Below are 25,743 nucleotides of genomic sequence, written 5' to 3' on the forward strand. Positions count from 1 at the left end.
CAATGCCATTCTCTTTTGGCAGCTGCTTCAGTGATTCCTTCTTCCTCGGGTTCTCCCCAAAGGAAGACAGCCCTTGGTTCCCCAAAACTGCAGCTATTAAAGACTGACCCCAAGCCCTCCAACACTGCAAATGGCATCCATCTCTCAATCCCCTCATGGCCTTAAAAGCTTCATTCCTGGGCCTGTTATCTTATTAAATGCCAGAAACGGATTAGTTGGGAATGATATGTCACTGCCGTAGGACAGCATACGCCCTCTTCACAGGTATGGCCAAAGATCAGTTGCATCTTTGGCCACCATTCTCCTACAGGCGTCAAGAGAATTTACCTGAATGTTGTTATAATCACCAGCCCAGACTCTGTCAGTGAACAGTGTGCTTGGCATTTCACCCAGGCCTTAGCACTGGTCCACTATCCGCTCACATTCCATATTGTGAAACGCAGTCTGGAATGACTCCCTTTACCGTTCATCTCCTGCCGCCTGGAGCCTTATAATGCCCCATTGAGTGTGTGGGAGCTCACCAGCACCCTTCCTTTCTACCCCGACATGGCTCCTACACCAAACCAGGTGCACAGACAAATGCTTCAACACTTATCTTTGACTAGCCAACGTCATAAACTTGTTCTTTTAAACTGACACAGGAGTGAACGGGAATATTGTTCCCAGTGGTGAGACAGTGACATTATTCCAGTTTTTAAATCGGGTAAAGCGCTTCTCAGATGGACAGCTATTGTTTGATCAGTTTAACCAATGTCCTGTGCAAGTTACTTGAATATATGGTAGGTCAAACGCTGTATGCAATCCCTGGAGTTTGCTATCCGAGCGGCTTTTGACTGGCTTCAACACCTTTTTGCAGTCTTCTTCAATCTGTATAAAGCTTATTATGCTACATGGCACCACCGCATCGTTCCCACCTTACATGAGTAAAGCCTTCATGGCCCGCTTCTGATTTTTATCTAGAACTTTCTTTCTTGTCATGCTTTTTAGATGCAGGCTGGTACCTCCTGTAGTACCTCCCATCTATATGAGAATGGGGTTCAGTAGGACTCTGTTTTCAGTGTCCTCTCTTTTTAATGGCTATCTATGATCTGGTTGACATTTGTGGGGGCTTATAGTGTCTCCCTCTGTGTATATTGACGATTTTTGTATTTATTTTTGTTCACCATTGATGGAAGTTGCTGACCGCAGGCTGCATGGAGCAGCACATGGAGTTCTCGCATTTCTGTCATCGCCATACAGGCCATCCCCATCCGGATCTGTACATTTATGGTCAGTCCTTAAATGTTGTGGACTCTCATTTTTTCGAACTGGTCTTTGATGCCTACTCAACTTGGCTACCCCATCTTTGTCCACTAAAGTGGACGTGTTGGTTGCACCTCAGTGTCTAGGTAACATCAACTGGGGCACGGACCACTCTACTCTGATATGGATCTACACAGCTTTGATCTCTCCCATCTAGATTACAATAGTCTTGCATGCAGCTTAGCATCACCTTTGACAGTATATACTACAGTAGACGTGATACACCATTGTGATATAAGACTGGTAGCTGGTGCCTTTCAGACTACGCCTGTGACCGGCGTCCTAGTGGAGGCAAGCATTCCACTGTTGCAGGTTCTGCACCAACAATAGCTCTTTGCTTATGCATTATGCATCCGCTGCACCCCAGAGCATCTGAACTGCTGTCTACTCTTTTCAGGTATGGAGATCCACCTCCCACTATGATCGCCATTCCACCCGGTCCCTTCTTTTTGAACCCCAGGTTTGACCTCTACCAACCCTTGTCCAGGCCTGCTCACGTACACCATGGTGCATCCCTAATTCCACAGCTCTGTCTTGGCCTATCACAAGTTCCTAAAGACTCTGCTTATCCTGAGACCCTGCACTGTCAATGCTGTAGACTCAGCACAGAGTTGGTAACCATCTCTCATGCTCTTGAGCATATCCACTCCTGCACTGAGAGTCCTTCCTCATCTGAGTGACTTGTTGAGCAGTTTACAAGCTCCTGGCCAATGTTAGCCTCACCATCCCTTAGGCTTGACTGCCCAGGATTCTCTTTTTGCCTTGGAACAATGTGGATGCTCGGCAGTCTTTGTCTGGACCTCAGGTCACGTTGAGATCCTGGAGAGTGAACTCTCATTCACTGACAGGCTGGCCATATTGACTACCAGCAGCAAGCTGTCTTGAGATTGGCATTCCAGAATTAGACCTTTGACCAGTATTATGCTGTCAAGTTCTAAGTATTTGGAATATGGAATAGTGTACTCTGAGTCTTCCCAACCAACTATGAGCAATAAAGGGGACCTAGAGTTTGTTGAGGTCCTCTGTTTGGGCCTCTTGCAAGGACTCCATCATCCTTTACTGCCTCTGCATCAGCCATATTCAGCTGGTCATGGTCATTTCCTCCCTCGTGAGGATCCACCCCATTGTCGTGGTGCATGTTTGACAGTGGTTCACATTTTGCTGGACTGTTCCAACCTAGCAGCCCTGCAGCAGACTTAATCTACCCCTGGTATTAGCAGACAAAGCCTCACCAGCTGACCTGATTTTATGGTTTATTTATGAAGGGGGTTTTTTACCACCATCTCTAAGGGAGAGTGCCTCGACCTTGTCAGCCCATTTAGAGGTTGGCAGGACACCCTGTTGCCTCCTCTGCCCCAAACGGGCAATGGCTGTCTGGGCTTGGTGGTCCACCCCAGCCCTTGTCCTACCCACTCTTTTGCTCTTCTTCTCCCTTCTTGCATGTTCTGTTTGACTTAGTGATCTTCCTCTGTTTTCCTGTGCTTCTCTCGCTGTGTTGTCGCTACTCGTTTCTGAGTGGAGTTTCTCTGATAAATGGCAGAGGCTATGTTCCTCATCATACTGTCTACCTTTAGGGGTCTCTGGTTGCTCCCTGTATGGGGCACCTTGCCTACCTTTCTTACTTTACCAACTTGTCTTGTTCCTTGTTCCTTTCTTCAGGCTTTGTTGACCTCCAGTAGACCATGGGGCTCTTTTCCTGGCGTTTCACACACTAGGCCATTCTTTGATGTATACTTTTGCTGACTTGCCTGATCCAGGTAAGAGGGACTCATGACCTTGTAATTTAGCCCCGTAATCATTAAACCAATCAACCACTTCATCGAAATTAGGCAGGATCTTAAGGAAGTGTTACGTCAAAGTAATCGTCTGTACAATATGAAGACTTCCGCGCTTTTCAAGTTGGCAAAAGACAATCTGTGATTGTGATGTGCTGGATCTACAGAATCATTGCTAGTGTGGCAAAGCCTACATTGGTCAGACAGCGCGCACAGTGTGTGAAAGATGCATTGAATATGATTGCTGCACTTGCGTCTCTCAGCCCAGCAAGTCAGCTGCAGTTGAGAATTGTATCACCCAGGGTAGTCCGTGGATTATTCTGCCACAGAAATCTTGCCCTCGACAAGATTCTTCTTGGTTTCAATTATTAGGGAATTGGTAGATTGAAAATCTTAGTAATCATGATGGTGGCTTTCGGTGAAGGTACGAGCATATGTAATAAGTTCACTGATACGTGAGTAGCTTGAAGACTTCTTAAGTGATAGAATCCAGTACATCGTCCTCAACGGCGAGTGTTTATCAGGGACAAGATAATCGTCGAGAGTGCCCTAGGGAAGTGTCATAGGACCACTGTTGTTCCCTATGTACATTAATGATTTGGTGAACAGGGCGGACAGCAATCTGCATTGGTGTATGGTAAGGTGTCAAAGTTGAGTGACTGTAAGATGATACAAGATGACTTAGACCAAATTTCTAGTTGGTGTGATGAATGGCAGCTAGCTCTAATTTGAAAAATGTAAGTTAATGTGGATGAGAAGGAAGAACAAACCTCTAATGCTAGGATACAGTGTTAATAGTGTCCTGGTTGTCACAGTCAGGTCATTTAAATATCTAGGCATAACGTTTGAAAGCGATATGAAATGGGATGAGCATGTGAGAACTGAGGTAGGGAAGGCAAATGGTTGACCTCCGTTTATTGGGAGAATTTTAGGAAAGGGTGGTTCACCTGTAAGGGAGACCACATCTAGGATGCTGGTTCGACCTGTTCTTGAGTACTGCTCGAGTGCTTGGGACCCGTACCAGGTCAGATTAAAGGAAGGCATCAAAGCAGTTCAGAGTCGGGCTTTAAGATTGGTTTTTGGTAGGTTCGAACAACGTGTAAGTGTTACGGAGATGCTTTGGGAACTCGAATGGGAATCCCTGGAGGGAAGGTGATGTTCTTTTTTGAGAAACACTGTTGAGAAAATTTAGAGAATCAGCGTTTGAAGCTGACTGACAAATGAATCTACTGCCACCAACATACATTTCACGCAAGGACCATGAGGATAAGTTACAAGAAATTAGGAATCATATGCAGGCATATAGATAGTCATTTTTCCCTCTCTTTATTTGCGAGTGGAACAGGAAAGGAAATGACTAGTGGTGGTACAGGATATGCTCTGCCACGCAACTCACAGTGGCTTGTGGAGTATCGATACAGATGTAGAACTAGATGACTTGGGACCTGATGGTTTCTTTGATTTCTTCAGAAAGAAAACATTTTATGACTGAAGATATATCTGTGACAGTTAATAAAATTAATTTTGACATCTGAATTTTAACACTGCAAATGTGCATTTCTCCAGAGCACATGCACATAGTATCACCATTATGCATGTGCCTGCTTGCCATAGATAAGAAATATTTTAAGAGGGCAAAAAACTCAACAGAGGTCATTCATTTAGTGGCTGCCCTTGTGTATGCATCCCATGCCAATTTTTTTGTATAAATTTAGTGATATGAACTAGCATTCTTCAGTGCAACACTCGAAGGTGGCTGAATGGTTGTCATCTGATACATCTTGGGAAGAAGTCAATGTAATCTGGTTGCAGTCCTGAAATTTACAATTAGTCAAATTTAGCACAGTCACAGTTTTAATAATTTATGTGTACAATGGGAATTACAGGTAATATTTACACACATTAAGAGATGAAGGTATTTTGTTTCAGTGCTTTATCAAATTCTTGAACTAGCTTTTATATTGGGTTTTATTTTGGTGGACTGATTTTTTGGGAAAAAATTATCCTGCATTTTCTTTTAGAGCCTGCCAATATTATTCTAGAAATATATCTCAAATATTTAATTAATTGCAATATTATTCTTGGAATTGTATGCATTTCTACAGATTGGTAATACTGGGTTTTCGCATTTTATATTTCTTATATTTTTGAATAGCAATATTTTCTAAGCTGAAAAATTTTGAATGAGGTTGAAGTGCTCTTTTTACAGTGGAAAGTTACTGCTTTAAAAGAACCTGTGTCAATCCTGTAACTGGGTGTATAGGCTCCGGAAAAAAACCCGAGAATTTTTTTATCTGGGAGAAAACGAGGAGGAACATGTAAATTTTCTAGAATTCCGGGTTAGTTAAATTTTTGACTAGTAAGAACTGATAAAAAGCGAAATGTGTAAAATAGGACGAAGACTATGGAATACTTCATAACAGCAAACTGCTTTTGATGAGCGTAATGTCACAGCTGTTTACATTAAGTTCGTTTTGAGCAGTTGCCAGCGGGCTCATGCACATGCGCAGTTGAGTCACATATGAGCAATGCCTTCTCTCGCTTCTGGCTACTTGAAGTGTGGCTACAGCAGTAGCAAGAACCACAGAAAAACTTTTCTGGAGTACCCGAGCTGCCAGATTCGTGCAAAGGCAGAGTGGTCTGGGTTTTAGTGGGGAGAGGGGGATAGTGCTGTTTCCTGATGTCCTATTTCATCTTTGTTTACAGTTCACACGTCAAATGAAAACAAAACGTGTTTCTGTGGCAGGAGCTATTGAGTGAATTAAAATATATTCACATACTTGCAGAAGACTGTTATTAGTCTCAGTTTTCTGATTTGATTTTATTTCCATGGTTTTGGCAGTCAAGCATTAATCGCTGTGTGCAACAATGAAGTTATTTTTGTCCATTTGCTAAATAAATGTGGCTTTTGTTAATCTTTTCTTCAGATGCAGTCAATTTGTAAGAAACAAAGTGTTAACATTCCACACTATTGGCTAGTTTCAACTGTTCACTGAATTTCAAGTGCGCATTTTCATCTTCTGGCATGTACAGCGTTATGTCATTATAAAGAATCAAACATGAGACACTACAGTACTGGTACTACAAGAAAATTTGCATCCCAAAAAGCGCACTGAAAAGCTTAATATCAGGCTGGGGCCTACTTCACTGTGAATCTGGACATATGAATGTGTCCTTTAAGTCAAATTATGCATTTTAGTATGGTTTATGAAATTCCTATACTGTTCAAGTATCCTCTGATATCTTTTTTCCCTTCATGTAAGATTCTATATGCTATATGTGTACGAACATACGGGCTTCTTACATCATCATAGGTGCCCTCGTGCTGTAACACCTGTTTTCTGGTAGCTGCTGGAACAAACCCATGTCTAAGATGTCGTGGGAAAAATATTGTGAATGGTTCTTAGAAAAGCATTATTTTCAAAGAAAATTTTCTTTTGCACAATATGAACTATGTTACATGTGAGAATGTGCAATGAATTTCTGAAATCACAGAGCATTTGACTCTCATTTAAAACTTAAAACATTCAAGACCAGCCACTTAGCATAATTTTGAACCCAGAAGACCAGACATTAATGCCATTGTTTAAAATTTTACTGGCACATATGTGTGATTTATCTTAAAGTGTAACACACACTAAAAAGACCAATGTTACATGTGGAAGCTTAGCTTTTCTTGTAGCTATACTACATACATTAATTTAAACCATTAACTGTTCCTATTTGTGCATTCACACTACTTAACAGTGATGTTGCTATTGGCTGACATCTTCCCACCCCTGCAGGTCCATAGGTTAAAATAGGCCCGAGGTATTGCTGCCTGTCGTACGAGGCAACTAAAAGGAGTTTCACACGTTTCGGCCTTTATGTGATGGTCCCCTGTAGGCTTTGACCTGTGTTTTTCAAAATTTTCCCGAAAAGTGACCCAGTTGGGGAAGGGCGTCTTACATGGTGCATTGAGATCTTTAGCCCACTTTTTCGTCATTTGCGTTGCAGTCATGCTCATTCTCCATCCCTTGGGTGAGGAAACCTTCCTGGGTACGTTTTCTACCATGCACTATATGCAGTGTCACTTTCTGTGCCAACGATGACCATGGACTTTTTTGCACCTCATATCCAGCACGGAAATCAGTTTCTTGCAGTGGAGCCACCATGTACCCTGTTGGTTGTAGCCCCCTGACAACACAGGGATCGCTCTGCTGATGCCTGCATCATTTACTCCCCACGTATGCAGAGGGGTAGATGCCCATCCCCCTGGGGCATCGGGACTCCCGGCAATGGCCATCCTGCCAGGTGCCCTTTGCTGTGGCTGGGTGGCGCCCGTGGGGAGGGCCCCTGGTTGGAGTGGGTGGCATCAGGGCGGATGACACACGATGTAGCGTAGTCTTATCATCTCTTGCTGGTGGTGAAACACCAGCAGTCTCTAAGCGACCACAAGCTCAATTAAACGCACAGAAGTATGACCCCAAATCGTTCCCCTCCCTGGCCCCGCCATGGGGGGAATGTCAGGCTAAGGATGGCAGTGGATCTTATTCGCCCCCAGTACCTTGTATGTTCGAGAGCTGATGGGGACTCTTTCATGACGATGAAGCCTCAGTTCTTTGTTGAGCATTTAGAGGACAAGTTTGGGGACGTGGACGGCTTGTCCAAAATGAGATCTGGGTTAGTTTCGATCAAAACAGCATCCTCTGCCCAGTCACTGGACTTACTCGCTTGTGACAAGCAGGGGGATGTTTCTGTAACCATTACGCCCCATAAGAGCTTAAATATTGTCCAGGGTATTATATTTCACAAGAGACCTTCTTTTGCAGTCCAACGATGAGCTGCGTGCCAATTTAGAGCGGCGAGGTGTACATTTCGTTCTCCCATCTATCGACTGGAGAGCACATAACGATCTGTGTGGTAGTGACCATTTCTCCATCTTCCTGTCACTGCCCCAGCGTCAGGCACACGGGCACCTGCCCAGATGGGATTTGAACAAGGCCACCAATGAATCTCCCCCACACGGTAACATCAATGTGATTTTTGAGCAGGTAACTAGCACAATTGTTTCTGTGGCAGAAAATGTGATCCCTCGCCTTCCAGGGTGCCCGAGGTGTAAGGCAGTCCCCTGGTGATCGCCGGAAGTCGCTGAAGCAATTGCGAAGCGTCGACGAGCTCTACAGCAGCATAAGCGGCACCCTTCCCTGGAGCACCTCATAGCCTTTAAATGGCTCCATGCCCGTGTTCGCTACCTTATCAAACAATGGAAGGCGGAGTGTTGGGAGAGATATGTCCCCACCATTAGGTGCCATACGCCACCTTCCCAAGTCTGGGCAAAGATCAAACATCTTTTCAAGTACCAAGCCCCAACAGCTGTTCCCGGTGTTATGGCCCCACACTGTCAGGTGGCTTGCAGAGTATGGCTGTAGATGTAGATGTTATATACCAAAGCAAACACCATTGCTGAGCACTTTGCGCAAGCCTCTGCATCAGAGAATTACCACGCAGCCTTTCCCACACTCAAACAGTGGCTGGAAGGGAAAGTCCTCTCATTCACTACATGCTGCAGTGAATCCTATAACGCCCCATTTACAGAGTCGGAGCTCCTCAGTGCCCTTGCACATTGCCCCAACACAGATCCTGGGCCTGATCGCATCCACAGGCAGATGATTAAACATCTCTCATCTGACTACAAGCGACATCTTCTCGTCATCTTCAACCGGATCTGGTGCAATAGTGTCTTTCCATCGCAGTGGCGGGAGAGCACCATCATCCTGGTGCTCAAACCTGGTAAAAACCCGCTTGATGTGGATAGCTATTGACCCATCAGCCTCACCAATGTTGTTTGCAAGCTGCTGGAACGTATGGTATGTCAGCGGTTGGGTTGGGTTCTGGACTCACGTGGCTTGCTGGCTCCATGTCAGGGTGGCTTCCACCAGGGTGGCTCTACCACTGATAATCTTGTGTCCATCAAGACTGCCATCCGAACAGCCTTTTCCGGACATCAACACCTTGATTGCCATCTTTTTTGACTTACGTAAAGCATACGACACGACTTGGTGACATCATATCCTTGCCACATTGTATGAGTGTGGTCTCTGGGGACCACTCTCGATTTTTATGCAAAACTTCCTGTCGCTCCGTACTTTCCGTGTCCACATTGATGACTTCCATAGTTCCATCCATATCCAGGAGAATGGAGTCCCGCAGTGCTCTGTATTGAGGGTCTCTCTATTTTTAGTGGCCATTAACGGTGTAGCAGCAGCTGTCGGGCCCATCGTCTCACCTTCTCTGTATGCAGACGATTTCTGCATTTCGTACTGCTGCCGCAGTACTGTTGTTGCTGAGCAGCGCCTCCAGGGAGCCATCCACAAGGCGCAGTCATGGGCTCTAGCCCACGGCTTCCAGGTTTCAGCCACAAAATTGTATGTCATGCACTTCTGTCGGCGTCATACTGTTGATCCGGAACCCACACTTTACCTAAATGACGATCCACTCACTGTAGTGGGGACATATAAATTCCTAGGACTGGTTTTCAGCGCTCGTTTGACTTGTCTGCCTCATCTTCGTCAGCTTAAGCAGAAGTGCTGGCTGCACCTCAATGCCCTCTGCTGCCTGAGCAACATCAGTTATGGTTTGGCAGTGTCTTCAGCATTGCATTTACTCGACCCTGTGCACCACTGTGGGGTTCAATTAGCGACAGGAGCTTTTAGGCCGAGTCCGTTGACCAGGGTACTGGTGGAGGCTGGTGTCCCTCCACTGCAGATCAGACGTGCGCAACTGCTCGTCAGTTACGCAGCACACATTCATAGTTCCCCTGAGCATGCGAGTTATGCCGCAGCAGTCAAACTCTCGCATCGGCAGCCCAGATCAGAGCTAACAATTGCGGTTCGCGTGCGGTCCCTTCTCTCCGAACTGGAGGCCTTCCCTTTGCCACCTCTACTTGCTGTCCGTTCACGTATGCCTCCGTGGTGTACGCCTTGGCCACAGCTTCGTCTGGAGCTTTTGCATGGCCCTAAGGACTCCGTTAACCCCGCCACTCTCCGCTGTCACTTCCTCTCGATTCTTGACGTGTTCTGGGGCTCTGAAGTGGTTTACACCGATGGCTCAATGGCTGATGGTCACGTAGGCTTCGCATATGTTCATGAAGGACATATTGAGCAGCACTCCTTGCCAGTTGGCTGCGGTGTTTTCACTGCAGAGCTGGCGACCATATCTCGTGCTCTTGAGTACATCCACTTATGCCCTGGTGAGTCATTTCTCCTGTGTACTGACTCATTGAGTAGCCTATAAGCTATCGACCAGTGTTACCCTCGCCATCCTCTGGTAGCGTCCATTCAGGAATCCATCTATGCCCTGGAACAGTCCCGCCGTTCCGTGGTGTTTGTGTGGACCCCAGGACACGTCGGAATCCCCAGCAATGAACTCGCCGACAGGCTGGCCAAACAGGTGACGCGGAAACCGCTTCTGGAGATAGGCATCTCCGAAGCTGACCTGTGTTCTGTCTTACACCACAGGGTTTTCCGGCTTTGGGAGGTGGATTGGCATAACAACACACATAACAAACTGTGTGTCATTAAGGAGATTATGAATGTGTGGAAGTCTACCATTCAGGCCTCACAAAGCGAATCAGTTGTCCTTCGCCGGCTCCGCATTGGCAATACGTGGCTAACACATGGTTATCTACTCCGTCACAAGGGCCCACCTCAGTGTTGCTGTGGCTTCCAAATGACAGTCGTCCACCTCTTGTTGGACTGCCCACTTTTAGCCGCTCTGCGTCAGACTTTTTAACTTTCCCGTCACCCTGCCTTCGGTGTCGGGCAGCAGCTTTACTTTTACGTTTTAGCTGTGAGAGTGGGTTTTATACTTCTATGTAGGTTTTAGCACATGTCCTTTGTCCCTCTGTGTCCTCCACCCTAGTGCTTTTAGTGTGGAGGTTTTAATGTGTTGCAGAGTGGCTGGCTTTCCCTTTTTATTCTCGTGGTTGGCCAGCCACTGTAATCTGCTTTCATGTTTTACTCTCTTCTGTTTCTAGCGTCTCTCTGTTGTTTTCTTGTCCTCTTTTGTTCCTTTTAGTGTTTGTTGCCTTCCCTTCGTTATTGTGGCTTTTCCTTTTGGCATCATTTTATTAATAACAAGGGACTGATGAACTCGTAGTTTGGTCCCTTCTCCCTCCTTTAAACCAACCAATCAACCACTGGCTGACATCATCATATGTCCTATGCTCTGAACATCTGCTGTAATTGACTGACAAGATCACGTGACATGAGCTATGATTGGCTTACAATAGTGCATTGCGAAATCGAATTTTGGCTTACAGTAGTGCATTGCAATCTGTTTCAATGCTGGGGAAACTAAGATGCTGCATTTGGCGGAATTTGAATTTATACTTATGTAATACAAAAATATGCAGTATTTTGTAATGCAAAAATACGCAGTGTTTCGTAAGGTGAAAATACGCAGCGTACATGTTGCTGCACATCATAGGTCTTTGCAAAACATGTTTCTTTATCCCTTGCCAAATTTTGTTTTCTGAAGTGCCGGGAAGTTCTCACTGCTGTATAAAACCTTCACCATTCAAAGGATTGATTTTTTACAGTTCTGAGGGAAAGCACACTGCCACTTATAACGGAAAAAGTGTATTTTCATCTTGGAAGATGTGTGTTTTCATGTGGTGGGGAGTGCCTTTTTAACCGGGAGATCTGAGAAATTTTTTTTGTTGTCTGTGTATACACCCTGTGTAACCAAAAGTTAAAGAAAGATCAAATTTCGTGTACTCTTTTTTTATATCTTAGATGTTAAACATTGCATTCTACTGAGACTGTTTGTTTTATAGTACTCAGCAAAATATACATTCCCATCTAAACTATGAGAATCAGAAAAATATAGCTTGTTAAATGATTTCTACTACTGTTTATAGATTTGATAAGAACAAGAGAAAACTACTGCAGCTACACTAGGATGGGGGGGTTGTGTCATATGGAATGGATAGTGGATGAAAATAGAGGTGGGATGAGAAAGAGGCTTGGGAAGAGTGAGTGGCAGCTGGGAGGGTGAGGCAGCAGGTGCATGGGACAGGAATGTGACATGGGTACTGGCACCGATGAGTACTTGGAATCCATTATGGTGATGATGTTGGAGAAGTCAATAGGGAGGGGGAAACAGAACAGAGGAATGAGGGACTGTGAGGAAGAGGGTGCGAGTGCAAGATGGGTGAATCTGTGTCAAGGGGGAGGTTGGAAGTGGTGTGAGGCAGGGGGCTGTAGGAATGTTGAGACCAGGAGTATTAAGAGAATGAAGGTTGTGTTGTAACAGGCCATGAAGCGTAAAGTTAGATAGGGACAGTTAGTATGTAGTGCTTGTGATATTTTCATCTCAGTGCATCCTACATCTACAGCTACATCTTCAAGACTACTCTGCAGTTCTCAGTTAAGTGCCCGGCAGTGTTCTTCAAACCACCTTTGGGTTATTTCTCCAGCGTTCCACTCTTGACAGTAGCATTGGGAAAAAATGAACCCTTAAAACTTTCTGCATGCACTCCGATTTCTCTTATTTTATTATGATCCTTATTTCTCCCTGGGTAGGTTGGTACCAATAAAATAATTTCACATTCAGAGGAGAAAACTAGTGATCGAAATTTTGAGAAAATACCTCGCCAAATGAGAAGCTCCTTCGTTTTAATGATTGATACCCCATTTTGCTTATCATATCTGTGACACTCTCTCCTTTGTTGTTGTTGTTGTTGTTGTTGTTGTCTTCAGTCCAAAGACTGGTTTGATGCAGCTCTCCATGCTACTCCATCATGTGCAAGCCTCTTCATCTCCAAATAACTACTACACCCTACATCCTTTTCAATCTGCTTAGTATATTCATCTCTTGGTCTCCCTCTACGATTTGTATCCTCCGACCTTCCCTCCATTACTGAATTGGTGATCCCTTGATGCCTCAGAATGTGTCCTATCTAGTCAGGTTGTGCCACAAATTCCTCTTTTCTCTGATTCTATTCACTGTCTCCTCAATAGTTAATGATCTACCCACCTGATCTTCAGCATTCTTCTGTAGCACCACGTTTCAAAAGCTTCTATTCTCTCCTTGTCTAAACTATTCATCGTCCATGTTTCACTTCCATACATGACTACGCTCCATACAAATACTTCAGAGTGGACTTCCTGACGACACTTAAATCTATACTCAATGTTAACAAATTTCTCTTCTTCAGAAACAATTTCCTTGCTATAGCCAGTCTACATTTTATATCCTCCCTACTTTGACCATCATCAGTTATTTTGTGTCCCAGATAGCAACACTCATCTAATACTTTAAGTGACTCATTGCCTAATCTAATTCCCTCAGCACCACCTGCTTTAAGTCGACTACACCCCATTATCCTCACTTTGCTTTTGACGATGTTCATCTCATATCCTCCTTTCAAGACACTGTCCATTCCATTCAATTGCTCTTCCAAGTCCTTTGCTGTCTCTGACGGAATTACAGTGTTGTTAACAAACCTCAAAGTTTTTATTTCTTCTCCATGGATTTTAATTCCTACTCCAAATTTTCCTTTTGTCTCTTTTACTGCTTCCATAATATACAGCTTGTGTAACATCTGGGATAGGCTGCAACCCTGTCTCACTCCCTTCTCAATCACTGCTTCCCTTTTGTGCCCCTCAACTCTTAACTGCCATCTGGTTTCTATACAAGTTGTAAATAGCCTTTCACTCCCTGTATTTTACCCCTGAAACCTTCAGAATTTGAAAGAGAGTATTACAGTCAACATTGTCAAAGGCTTTCTCTAAGTCCACAAATGCTAGAAATGTAGGTTGACTATTTTTTAAGATAAGTTTTTTGGGTCAGAATTGCCTTGCATGTTCCAACATTTCTGTGGTATCCAAACTGATCTTCCTCGAGGTCAGCTTCTATCAACTTTTTCATTTGTCTGTAAAGAATTTGTGTTGATATTTTGCAGCTGTGACTTATTAAAATGATAGTTTGGTGATTTTCACACCTGTCAACACCTGCTTTCTTTGGGATTGGAATTATTATATTCTTCTTAACATCTGAGGGTGTTTTGCCTGTCTCATACATTTTGCTCACCAAATGGAAGAGTTTTCGCATGGCTGGCTCACCCAAGGCTATCAGTAGTTCTAATGAAATGCTGTCTACTCCCAGGGCCTTGTTTCGACTTAGGTCTTTCAGTACTCCGTCACATTCTTGACGCAGTATCATATCTTCCATTTCATCTTCATCTACGTCCTCTTCCATTTACATAATATTGCCCCCTCTCCCTTATTTCATGATAATACAAAATGAGTTGCCATTCTTAGGACTTTATCACTGTCCATCAGTTGTGTCTGGTACGAACACCATGCTGCACAACACTACTCTAGCAGAGGACAGAGTAATGTCATGTAGGTAGTCTTGTTAGTAGATCTGTTGCATCTTAAGTGTTTTGACAGTTAAACACAATCTTTGGTGTGCCTTCCATGCAACATTATTTGACCATTGGAATTTAATTTGTTCGTAAATGTAATTCCTAGATATTTAGTTATCTTGACAGGTGTGTTATCATGTAACTGAACTGAAATCTGAGATTTCTTTTAACACTCTTGTGAATGACCTAACAATTTTCCATATTTTGAGGCAGCTGCTACCTTCCACACCGTACAGATATCATGTCTAAATCATTCTGCAATTATTTTTGATCTTCTGAATCTCCCCCCCCCCCCTTTTTTTTTTCTTTCTTTCTTACTTACCCTTTTTGGCTGAAGGACTGCTCTGAGATTTCCCCCTGATCTCTGCTGAGTTTTAACTAACTTATTTTAACAGTTAAATAATGAAGTAAGTTATCATGTCACATATGCCACTCACATTATCAAGGTTGCTTGACACTTGTATGGGAGTTGTCATACAGATTTAATTAGTAGAAAAATACTTCATAATGAGTTCTTTGTTGTTTGAAGGTCAACATCTATAGTCCTGGTACACATTGAAATCCTCACACTGTAGTGCCATAGCATAACACGAGAGGAAGCAAAATAAAATGGCAGTACCCATCCCAATTTTATCAGAGTGCTGTGCCATTTTCTTTTGGCTCCTCCGACAATTTGTACCAGTACTGTGATGTGAGAATATCAATGTGCACTAGGACTGCAGACATATACTTGTAAACAAATAATAAAATAATTATATAGCTTTTTTTTTTTAAGATTATAATTGAAACTTTGACTAGCACTCATACAATAGCTTTAGTTTACTATAATGATTTCTTGAATTTTTATATTAAAAGGTAATTCCAAGTGATTCAGATTATTAATATATCAGAATTACTTGTGATGGTTAAAGGGTAATAATTAATAATTTAATTTGATTAATAAAACCCGAAGTGAAGTGTTTCAGTAGTAAAAAGGCACACATTAGGAAATATAGACAAAAGTATCAGAAAAAATATTTACTGGTATTATTTCTTGCAGATGATCGTTGTTAGTGCAGAAACTTACAAAGGTGGCTTAAAAGTCAATGATTTACGAAGAGAGAATGGATTATCACAATTAGACATACACACAGTTGAACTATTGGAACCATTGTGTGGAGTAAGCCATCCAGAAGAAGAGTTAAAAATAAGCTCAAGCAATGAAAGGATGAGACTTCTAGGGACACAGCTGAAACTACCTGAGGTTTGTAAATTTTTATTCTGCAGCGGTTTTAGGTAATATCAGAAATTGTGGATAACTATCAAACTATAACAGCCTCAATCGTCAGGTGAACCAAAAGTTTTTTGTTCCTTGTCATGTATCAATTATATAACTTCTAGCAATGATTTGTTAATGTAAAAAATCCCAAGATCCACAGTGCTTCTTCACTTTACCGCCTCTCTTCTCCACTCATGCATGTACCCCTCTGTGGTGCGTCTCTCGACCACAGCTCTGTCTTGATCTCTCCATCAATTCAAAGGATTCAATCCGTCCTGAGGCCCTTCGCCACCAATTCTACTGTCTCCTCAGTTCATTCCAGGGTTCAGAAGTGATTTATACTGATGGCTCCATGATTGCTGGTCACACTGGTCATGCTTACACCTATGCGAGACAAATGGAACTTAGTTCCTTGCCAGATGGCTTTAGTGCTTTTACTGCAGAATTGGTAGCCATCGTGTGTGCACTGGACCTGTCCACTTCTGCTCAAGACTGTCCTTCACTATCTGTAATGACTCTTTGAGCAGTTCGCACGCTATCGGCCAGTGCTTCCCTCGCCACCCGTTCGTGTCATGAGCTATCCAGGACTCCCTTTCTCTCCTTGATTAACGTGGATGCTCTGTGCTTTTCATTAGGACTCCACGCCATGTTGGGATCCCTGGCAATGAACTTGTTGATCGACTGGCTAAATTGGCATTCTGGCATTCTGGAAATAGACCTTCACTCGGCATTACGTCATTGGGTTTTGGGACTTTTGGAATGCAGAATGGCACACTCTTTCTTCGCCAAACAAGCTCAGGGTGATAAAAGATTCTACAACTACGTAGCGGTCCTCCTTATGGGCCTCTCATAAAGACTCTGTCGTGTTTTACCGGCTCCGCTTCAGCCATACTTGGCTGGCTCACAGTTATCTCCTCTGTCATGAGGACCCCCTTCTCTGTCGTTGTGGATCAATGTTGACTATCTCCTCTGTCATGAGAACCCCCTTCTCTGTCGTTGTGGATCAATGTTGACTGTAGTCCACATCTTATCATTTCAGATGAGAATAACTTGAGGTTGTACCGAATGTTCTCATCTGAAGTAGGTAGAAATAGGTCATGATTAACCAACATGCTACTTAGACTGTATTACACAACCAAATACAGCATATCACTTCCCTCTACATACTACAAATTATTTTCACCATGCTCATTGTCTTACATTTTCTTTTCCTTTGACATTTGCATTATATAAATTCTCATCAACTAGGTAGTAACAAATTATGTGGAACCATTTTAACAATTGTTAAGCATTCAATTCGCTGTAACCTCCGAGAAATCTTCATATATATCATGTTCTTTATATATTATTAAAATAAGTATTAACAACTGCATACCAATAAGATTGTAATAATGAGAAGTCTTTGCTATTAGATTCAGTAGCATCCTACCCACCTTAAATTTCAAGGCGGTGGGGTACTCTGTACTGTTAATGAAATAAATAAATTTACTGGACTGTCCCGACTTAGCCGGCCTGCAACGGACTTTTAGCTTTCCTGACTCACTACCCCTGGTGTTGGCTTGACAGTGCCTCAGCGGCTGATCTAGTTTTACCATTTCTTGGTGATGGGGGTTTTTATCACTTTATTTAAGTATGAGACCTTCATCCTTGTCGATGGGTGGAGAGGGTGGCAGGCAGTCATGATCCCCCCTTTGCCCCGATTGGACTAGCATCGACTGGGCTTGGTGGTTCACCCCCACCCTCTGCCTTACCACTCTTTTCTTTATGGGCTTTTTGGGGTCTGTTTTATCTTGAGTGTGTATCTTGTCTACCTGTGGTTTTTCCTTCATGCCCCTGTTATTAGTCACTTTCTTTCCCTCCTCTCTTCTTGCGCCTTCTTCCTTCCTTCTCTGTCAATAATTTGTAATTTTATGGCCATTGTAGTTCCCTCTTATAGTGTGAGGTTTTATCGGTTTTAGTTATTCCAAGGTCGGAAGGGCTGATGACCACATAGTTTGGTCCCTTTCTCCAATCCAATTTCCATGCCAGTGCTTCAGAGTCCATATCAAACGAGAGGTCCTCCCACAACTAGGTAGATAAGTTAGTTTGTAAGATTACAGGAAATTATAGGCTTACCTGCTCAGGAGTAGTTAAAAAATATACACCATATCACGCCAAACAAATACTGACACAATCAGTGAAAGATTATCAACAGTAAAATATTAAAATCTGGAATTTCACATTGGAACTAACTGGTGGCACACAAACACACACTCAGAAGTTGGCTTGGTGTAAATAAATGTGTGGAGTGCATGAATTTTTTACTTATCTGAATTTGTGACACCTTCTACAGTGGCATGCCAAAGATGAATACTTCAACATCAGTTTATCACAGTAAAAATTACGAAAATAGTGCACCAACAAAACAATTGGGGCGGCTAACAATGCAATGTCGTGCACAGTTCCAATGCTGGTTGGTACAGAGTTCTGGATAACTGAATAGGAAATTAAAATAGGGATAGAGAAATAAATGAGGGCAGGGAGCAGGAAATGAACTTATAAAATAACTATGTAGTATTCTTACACATTAAGGTCTACACAGCTTCGATCAGGTCTAGTACAATATTATAGTATTTGAAACAGCTGTTGGATTGGTGACAGCTTTAGGACTTAAATTCATTTCAACAGAAAAGATCAGCAATTGTTAAAAATGGATGAACTGTGAGAGCTTAAAAAGTTGTTGTTAAAGGGGGGGGGGGGGGGGGGGGAGGAGCCAGCAGCATCGAAAGAACTGTCTAAAATAGAAAGAGTGATTTATGAAAACTATACAGCACTAATATTAATATGCAACAAAGTGAAAAGTTTTAAGTAATTCCTTACCACTGGAGTCCATCACCTGGACAACAATATTAAGTAAAGGTAAGTATTCCTTTATTGGCTTTAGTAATTAGACAGTACTCTACACATCACCAATTACCAAGTGATTCCATCCACAGTGGCCGTATTAAAAGTGATACTACAAAAAGAAAAACGGGTATCGACATTTCTGCATGGTTTTATAACCATTTCCTTGACTAAAATATCAACAATTACAAATGTGTACTCATAGTGTGTGCATATGTCTCAGTATTATAAATATAACGTTACAACTTTGTGTGTATGTTCACACAAATATGTGAATTGTAAATATTTATTAATATTAGAGAAGGAAAGTTGCTACACACCATATAGTGGAGATGCTGAGTCGAAGTAGGCACAACAAAAAGATTCACATTGTTTTAGCTTTCGGCCATTAAGGCCTTTGTCAACAAAACACACACGCAAAAACGAAAATATGCGCACACGTCTGCAGTCTCAGGCAACTGAAATTGCACTGCAGTGTTGTTGTGCCTATAACTCAGCATCTCCGCTATATGGTGAGTAGCAACTTTCCTTCTCTAATATTGTTACATTCCATCCTGGATTTTCCATTGTTTGTAAATATATATTACGTATGTTTGGCAGTAAATTGGCAATTTGAGTTTCATGCTAGTGTGTACATACATTTGCTGTTCTTGTACCTTTCTTTTTTTAATGCAGGTAGCTGATATATTTGCATCCAGATGCACATGAAGGTTGGACACTTTGTGCAAATTCCTAATATATATGTGCATGTAGTGTGAGTAGATTCCTTTAATCGTTGTGATATTTGTCAGTGACGTGTTAATATACTCTTCTTTTGTGGCATCTCCTGAAAGTGGCCATTGTGCGTAAAACCTGCTGATAGTATATGATGCATGATATATTGTTAGTGCAGCTGATAAAGGAACAGTAACTTCATATAAAAACAAATAGTACTAAATTCAACCAGAGCCTTATGCACCTTGCAGATGAGCAACAGTGGACAGAAACCACACATCATAAGCAAATAGAAATTTAGCTTGAGAAGTCCCCAAGAGTCCTCATTTACCAGTCATTTTATGTGTACCCTTTTCTCTGCTGGACACTCAGTTCAGATTCTCAGTGTTTACTTCTTCGTGTATAAATAGTTGCACCAGTAATGACTAGTACTCCAGTAAACTGAATAGATTACACGTAGGACACAATACTGCCCACAAACACATTTTGCCCATAGACAGATGATTCCATGGTAACATTGAAAGTTTGGAAAATGATTGTTACACTTCCAAGAAAGACTAAATAGCTGCATCAAATATCTGTGGAAACAGGCTTCTGCAGTTTATAACTATTAGATGAAGGCTGTCCAATCACATCACTACAAGCTTTAAACTTGACACTGAACATTTCCTAGTGATGATTTAGTATGATTTCTAAGTGAAATGTATTGCAAATCACAAACAAGGTGGTACAATGCTTAAGGCCGTATACTTGCACTTGATAGGAGCATAGCTCAAACCCCTGACCAACCATCCATCTGAGTTACGTATTCCATTATTTCCCCAAATAATTAAGGTAACTTCTGGACTGGTTCCCTTGAAAGAGATACAGCTGATTACCTTTCCAATCCTTGCTCTGTCTGAGTTTTGCAATCCATCTAGGAAACCCCCCCCCCCCCCCCCCCCCATAAATGAGCAAACTTGTTGTCAAATTTGCCCTTGTCTGGCTGTGGATTTGTCAATAAGCCTGTATACATACAAACAGTTTACCATTTTAACCTCACTTTGAAGCAGACACTGTTTGTTTTAATGAGTGTTTTGATGGTACTGAGAATGGCCACAAATGCAGATAAGGCAGTTCTGGCATTGACTTTGGCACTGAAGAAGAGGAGGAGGAGGAGGAGGAGTTGTTGGTCCAAGGAATGATTTAAAATGAGAGAGAAATATACTCGTGAAAACCTGCTGAAGCAAATGTTACACTCAGAACCCAATGATTACATCAACTTTGTGTGGATGGACAGTGAAACTTTTAATAACTTCTTTAAAATTACTTTTCCCTCACACTGAAAAAGAAGATAAAAGTACGCAAAAATTTGTTCTCTCCTACTTGGTCCTTGAATGACAGTTCGTTAAAATGGCACAGTGTTGAAACCTGTTGCCCGCATTATCTGTGGAAGAACTGGAGAACTTTGATACTGATTTTCTTCTCAACCTCTTCCTCCATAAAATAAGGATGGGAAAGATGTGATACTGCTACCATTTTGGTAGTTGCCAATAGTTTCCATAGTTGCACAAACTCTAAATACTGTGAGATAAATTTTAGTGAAACTGTTTTTCACTAAACATTTGTTGGGAAACATCGACGCATACATTGTCCACTATCTTTTCAAACTTTCCTTCAGTCAAACTTTTGCCGGCCGATGTGACTGAGCGGTTCTTGGCGCTTCAGTCCGGAACTGTGCTGCTGCTACGGTCATAGGTTTGTATCCTGCCTTGGGCATGGATGTGTGTGATGTCCTTAGGTTAGTTAGGTTTAAGTAGTTCTAAGTCTAGGGGACTGAAGGCCTCAGATGTTAAGTCCCATAGTGCTTAGAGCCATTTATTTCAATCAAACTTTCCTGCAAACATGTCAAAAATGGTCTATGATTGGCAGACACTTCAAACAGTATCGTACAGTCAAATGGTTGGCAAACATAGTAAAGTTTGACAGATTTTTTGATAGTGTACGAAGGCCTTGACAACTTCTTCGTTGATGGGACATTGAACCCGTATCTTCTCTTTTTCCAAACTGAACTTGTGCCTTTGCCTCTAATGACCATGTTGTCAATGGCATGTTGATCCATAAACGTCCTAGAGTACAAATCAGTTCTTTCTTATACTGCATGTGGCTTTTGTAAAATTAGCTTATTCCACTGGTAGTCTGCATTGTTGTTCATGAACTTCTCTTCCCAGTGAACCATGCAGTAAGACTTATTCCTTTGCAATATCTATCTGTCTCATTACAATTTGCAATGTAATTTCAGTTGCCGGATATTTTTTAAAAACCATTCTCAAATTCACTCTGTGTAGACCTCAATGTGTATAATCTGTTCATCATAAGAATAAACCTGATGTAAACACTGCACTATGTATTCTTCCGCATTTGCTGTAACCTCATTGAATTTCAGTTTCACATGGGACTGCAGCCAAGCTGTCTACAGTACTATGTGTTTTGTGCTGTGCATTACATGCACATTGACGGCAAAAATACGGGACAACAGTTTTACCGACGCATTTAACTTGGACAGCACTGACCGGTCAGCTGGTGCAGCTAGCCTGCAGTGACGTGGCCAGCTGCAGCTCACACACAAAAAGAGATGAGCAGAGGAGCAATACAGCTTCGAATGTCATTTATTTTTTAAACAGAATGAAACAATACACTGCAAATCTCCCACAATACGCTTCTTAGACAACTAGACGAAAACTGCACATTATCATTTTTAGCTTACATACTGTTGTAATTAAAAACAATTCCTGACTTAACCACAGGGTAATTTTTCTGCATAAGCCGTGTGTAATGTAAGAGAGTATTGAAGGAATTCACCGTATAGTTAAATATTGAAGCCACTGAAGGTGTTACTTACAGTCAGTCATCTGGTAATCTCTTAGCTCCTTCCTTATCCAAATCCAAGAAATACATTTTAGTTCTGGAAGTGTCACCTGCTACGTTGACAACAAGCCTATCACCTACAGAATCCACAAAGCCAACCAGGCGCAGCATTTTCTTTTCTTCTTTTATGACGAGCCATTCTATACCCCGCCAGCGTTCGGCAGTGACGTGTGAAAAAGCTGTGTGCGTTAGTTCCAGTACGTCTGGCAGCTTAACTTCTAGTTACTTCTCGGGCCAAATCCTGCAGCTTGGCTCCAGATCAGTTCTGTTGGGTTCATATTGTAATGGTACAGTAGCAAATGTAAAAATGCAGCATTTGTATGATGTGCTCGATGCTGTGAAAAAGATTGTTTTTCATGTTTCTACATTATTTATCTACCCCTGTGGTATAAAACGATGGACAGTCCAAATATAGAGGATTTGGTTTTTCATTTTTGCCTTAAAAATTAAATTATTATATTTTCTTAATTTAAGAAACTTTTATGAACAATTTTTCATAAAACATCGATAATTAAGAATTTGTATTTGAAACGAAAATAGGAATTTCGCGTCCAATATATAATTAGAAACAAGAAGATGTGCAGTATTCATAAAAAATGATGTGTTTTATAATTACGAGATGTAGGTACTTCAAATTGAATGATAGAAGGAAAAAAAGTGATACTGGGGAGATTTGAACTAATGCACAAATATCCACATGTGGTTTATACTCAGTTACGTTACCAACTATGCTACACGTTCAGTGTGTATTTACTTATCAACTGCAGTACATACAGCGCTGGGAAACCTTCAAAGCCGATTATCTCCGTAAATTTATGAAAAACATTAAGAACAGCCTATTTGTTGGCACTTTTTAACCATGTTCCACGCGCGTGTTTCACTACTGAACAGAAAACAGCCTCAGCCATTTTCATACTGCATACTGCAATCAGTGCGCAACGCTGCAGAGGCTGTGACTGTACACGATTTTTGAAATAAAAACTACGTAGCTAAAGCGCAATTAAGAAAAACATCGATGGCTGTTGATACATTTGAATATCTTAAAGTTTCATTTAACGAAACTTAGTAATAAGATACCTATTACATAAGCAGGACCTACTTCCAAGAGAATAACAACACTATTGTACGTGTGCTATGGCTTCTAACCAATCATCGCATTTGTGTTTGATTACATCAGGTTTATTCTTACGATGAATGGATTATAAGAATACAGTGTTTTCATTAGTTATTTTATGAGCTTGTTTCCTGCTTCCTGCTCCCATTTATTTCTCCATTTCTATTTTATGTTTTTATTCAGTTATCCAGTACTCTGTGCTAACCTGATTTGCAGTTGACTTTAAATCACATTGTTCTCACTCCCAATTAAAGGAATTGCTTCGTTGGTGCTCCACTGTTTTTGTAGTTTTGACTGTGATAACCTATTGCTGGAGGCATGCCAGTGAAGAAGGTGTCACAAATTCAGATAAATAAAAAATCCATGCATTTCACACATTTATATGCATATATAAGCCAACTTCTAAATGTTTGTTTTTTGTTTGAGAATGCATGTGTTAGTTCCAATTCGAAAATCTAGATTCTGATATTTTACTGTTCATGTCATTTCCCATAACCTGTCCATGAGTGTGTTATTATGTGTAGTGATATAGTTTGTATTTTCAAACATTTGCAAAAAACTCAAACTTTATTGTTAACTGTAAATTTAATTTGTGCTATTTAGAAACCTTTTGCAGCAGTATCCTTGTTCAAAAGTAATCATTCCCCAATTCCATTGTGTATCTCGGTGCATATTTATGCGATTAAGAGTATACTTTTTAGAATATTTGTAAAGCATAAGTGTTGTGCATTACTTATTTCATAGTAAATTGGCATTAGTGATTTGCAGTTACTGTAAATAACTATCATTTGTGTCACATTGGTTTTCTCTGTTAACGGGGTTTATATTGTCTGCATTTATCGTAAGTTAATAGTGTCATTGTTGTTAGTGATCACAACCTAAAAAAACACTTCAGAGAAACAGTAAATCTTATTAAGCCGCAACAGAGCCCACAGTCCCCAAACTTTTTGAAAGAAATAGGTGTAATGCATTGGCTGTTACTTATTTCCATTGTAATTTTGTTTTGCATAATATATTTCAGTTGTATAGTCATTCCCAAAAAAAGTGTTTAACTCATTAACTATATATGTTTTGGGGTAGTCATTTTCGTGGGCAGTGTACTACTGGTTCTACTATACCAAATATCATTGCTACAGTTTTAAAGTCCGGCCATGTTTTTCATAACCTATATGGTCAAGATTAAACAATTTACTTGAAAGTGGCTACACAACATGGCCATGGTACACTAAATAAAAATAAAGTGGAAGTGAATGACATCTGATGAAAGAAACGTACTTCTTTCAAGAAGTTAATTTTATACCGAGTTGTTCTGTTTTCTAATAGATATGTTCTTTTGGTTGTTAATCACTGCAGTTCTGAAATGTAACTGGTAATACTTGAAGCACATCAGGTTCATCAATTAAGAAAGAATCAGCAGGCTTAGTTTGTGATTGTTTGTTTACTGTTCTGTAAATTACTGCACTAGGTACAATGTAGTCCCTCTGTTTCTGCTGTTCTCAGACACAGGATGAGTCAGTTGCTGTTTGTAAGCAGCTGGAAATCTTCCTGACTGCTGTTGTGTCAAGTGACTGGAAGCTTCTGCAAATAGATGTTTTTGGAGGGCTATTGAAAATCATGTACCAGAGATACCAGTAGTGTCCTGAGTATTATCCTCTCATGTGGCTACTGTTTCCTTTGCAAGAAGTTCGTGATATATCAGTACTCATTGACTTGTCCATGAGTGACATGTTAATGCTAGGTCTAGGCTCCTCTGCAGTGGTGGCAGGGACCAGAGAGAAATCTGCTTGATACACCTATCCCCCTAACCAACAAGTGTGAGGCACTGTCTTCCACTGAAACTGTAACTGATCCTGAGACTCACTTCACCTGTTGGGAAATGGGCCATGTCCCATATCAGAAATTCAAATGTGTGGTGAGTAAGGGTTCTCCTTCAGGAATTAGCAACAAGGGTTGGGAGAGGACACCAAGTGCACTCAGTGTGTATGCCCAGGGGCCTCAGTCAACATACTGAATAGGTTATTGTGGCAGCCATTGAGGGAATGGTGTGCAGCCAGTTACAAATTGTGACTCATGTAGGGAAAAAGTGCCTGCTGCCGGGATGTGAGGTTGTACCTGCATAATTTCAGCAACTGGCAGAGAAGGCTGAGAATACCTGCCTTGCTCGTGGAGCTTCAGTGAAGCTCACAAACTAACTACAGCATTGTCACTAGAACTGATCATGCTATTACCCCATCCCTCACCCACACTCTCCCCCCATCTCTGTACCCCCATGGTTCTGAGTCATGTGAAAGACTGAAACTACAGACTGCGAAATTTCTGTGGCAAGCTACGCTGCATTTTCCTAGACTTCAGCCATAGTGCTGAGAACTTCAGGGTA

General features: G+C 41.7%; 1 protein-coding gene across 2 annotated transcripts in view; it reads left to right on the plus strand.

Moving 5' to 3' along the window:
• The window catches only part of LOC124606622 (bifunctional coenzyme A synthase), a 143,172-nt gene that overhangs the window by 43,039 nt on the left and 74,390 nt on the right, over window positions 1–25,743 (plus strand). For both annotated transcript variants that reach the window (XM_047138614.1, XM_047138613.1), the window contains exon 3: window positions 15,530–15,733. In XM_047138614.1, coding sequence (XP_046994570.1) covers window positions 15,530–15,733 — 204 coding nt within the window. The remainder of the gene's footprint in view (window positions 1–15,529; window positions 15,734–25,743) is intronic.

The sequence above is a fragment of the Schistocerca americana genome, chromosome 3 (genome assembly GCF_021461395.2).
Source record: "Schistocerca americana isolate TAMUIC-IGC-003095 chromosome 3, iqSchAmer2.1, whole genome shotgun sequence".
NCBI classification, from domain to species: Eukaryota; Metazoa; Arthropoda; class Insecta; order Orthoptera; family Acrididae; genus Schistocerca; species Schistocerca americana.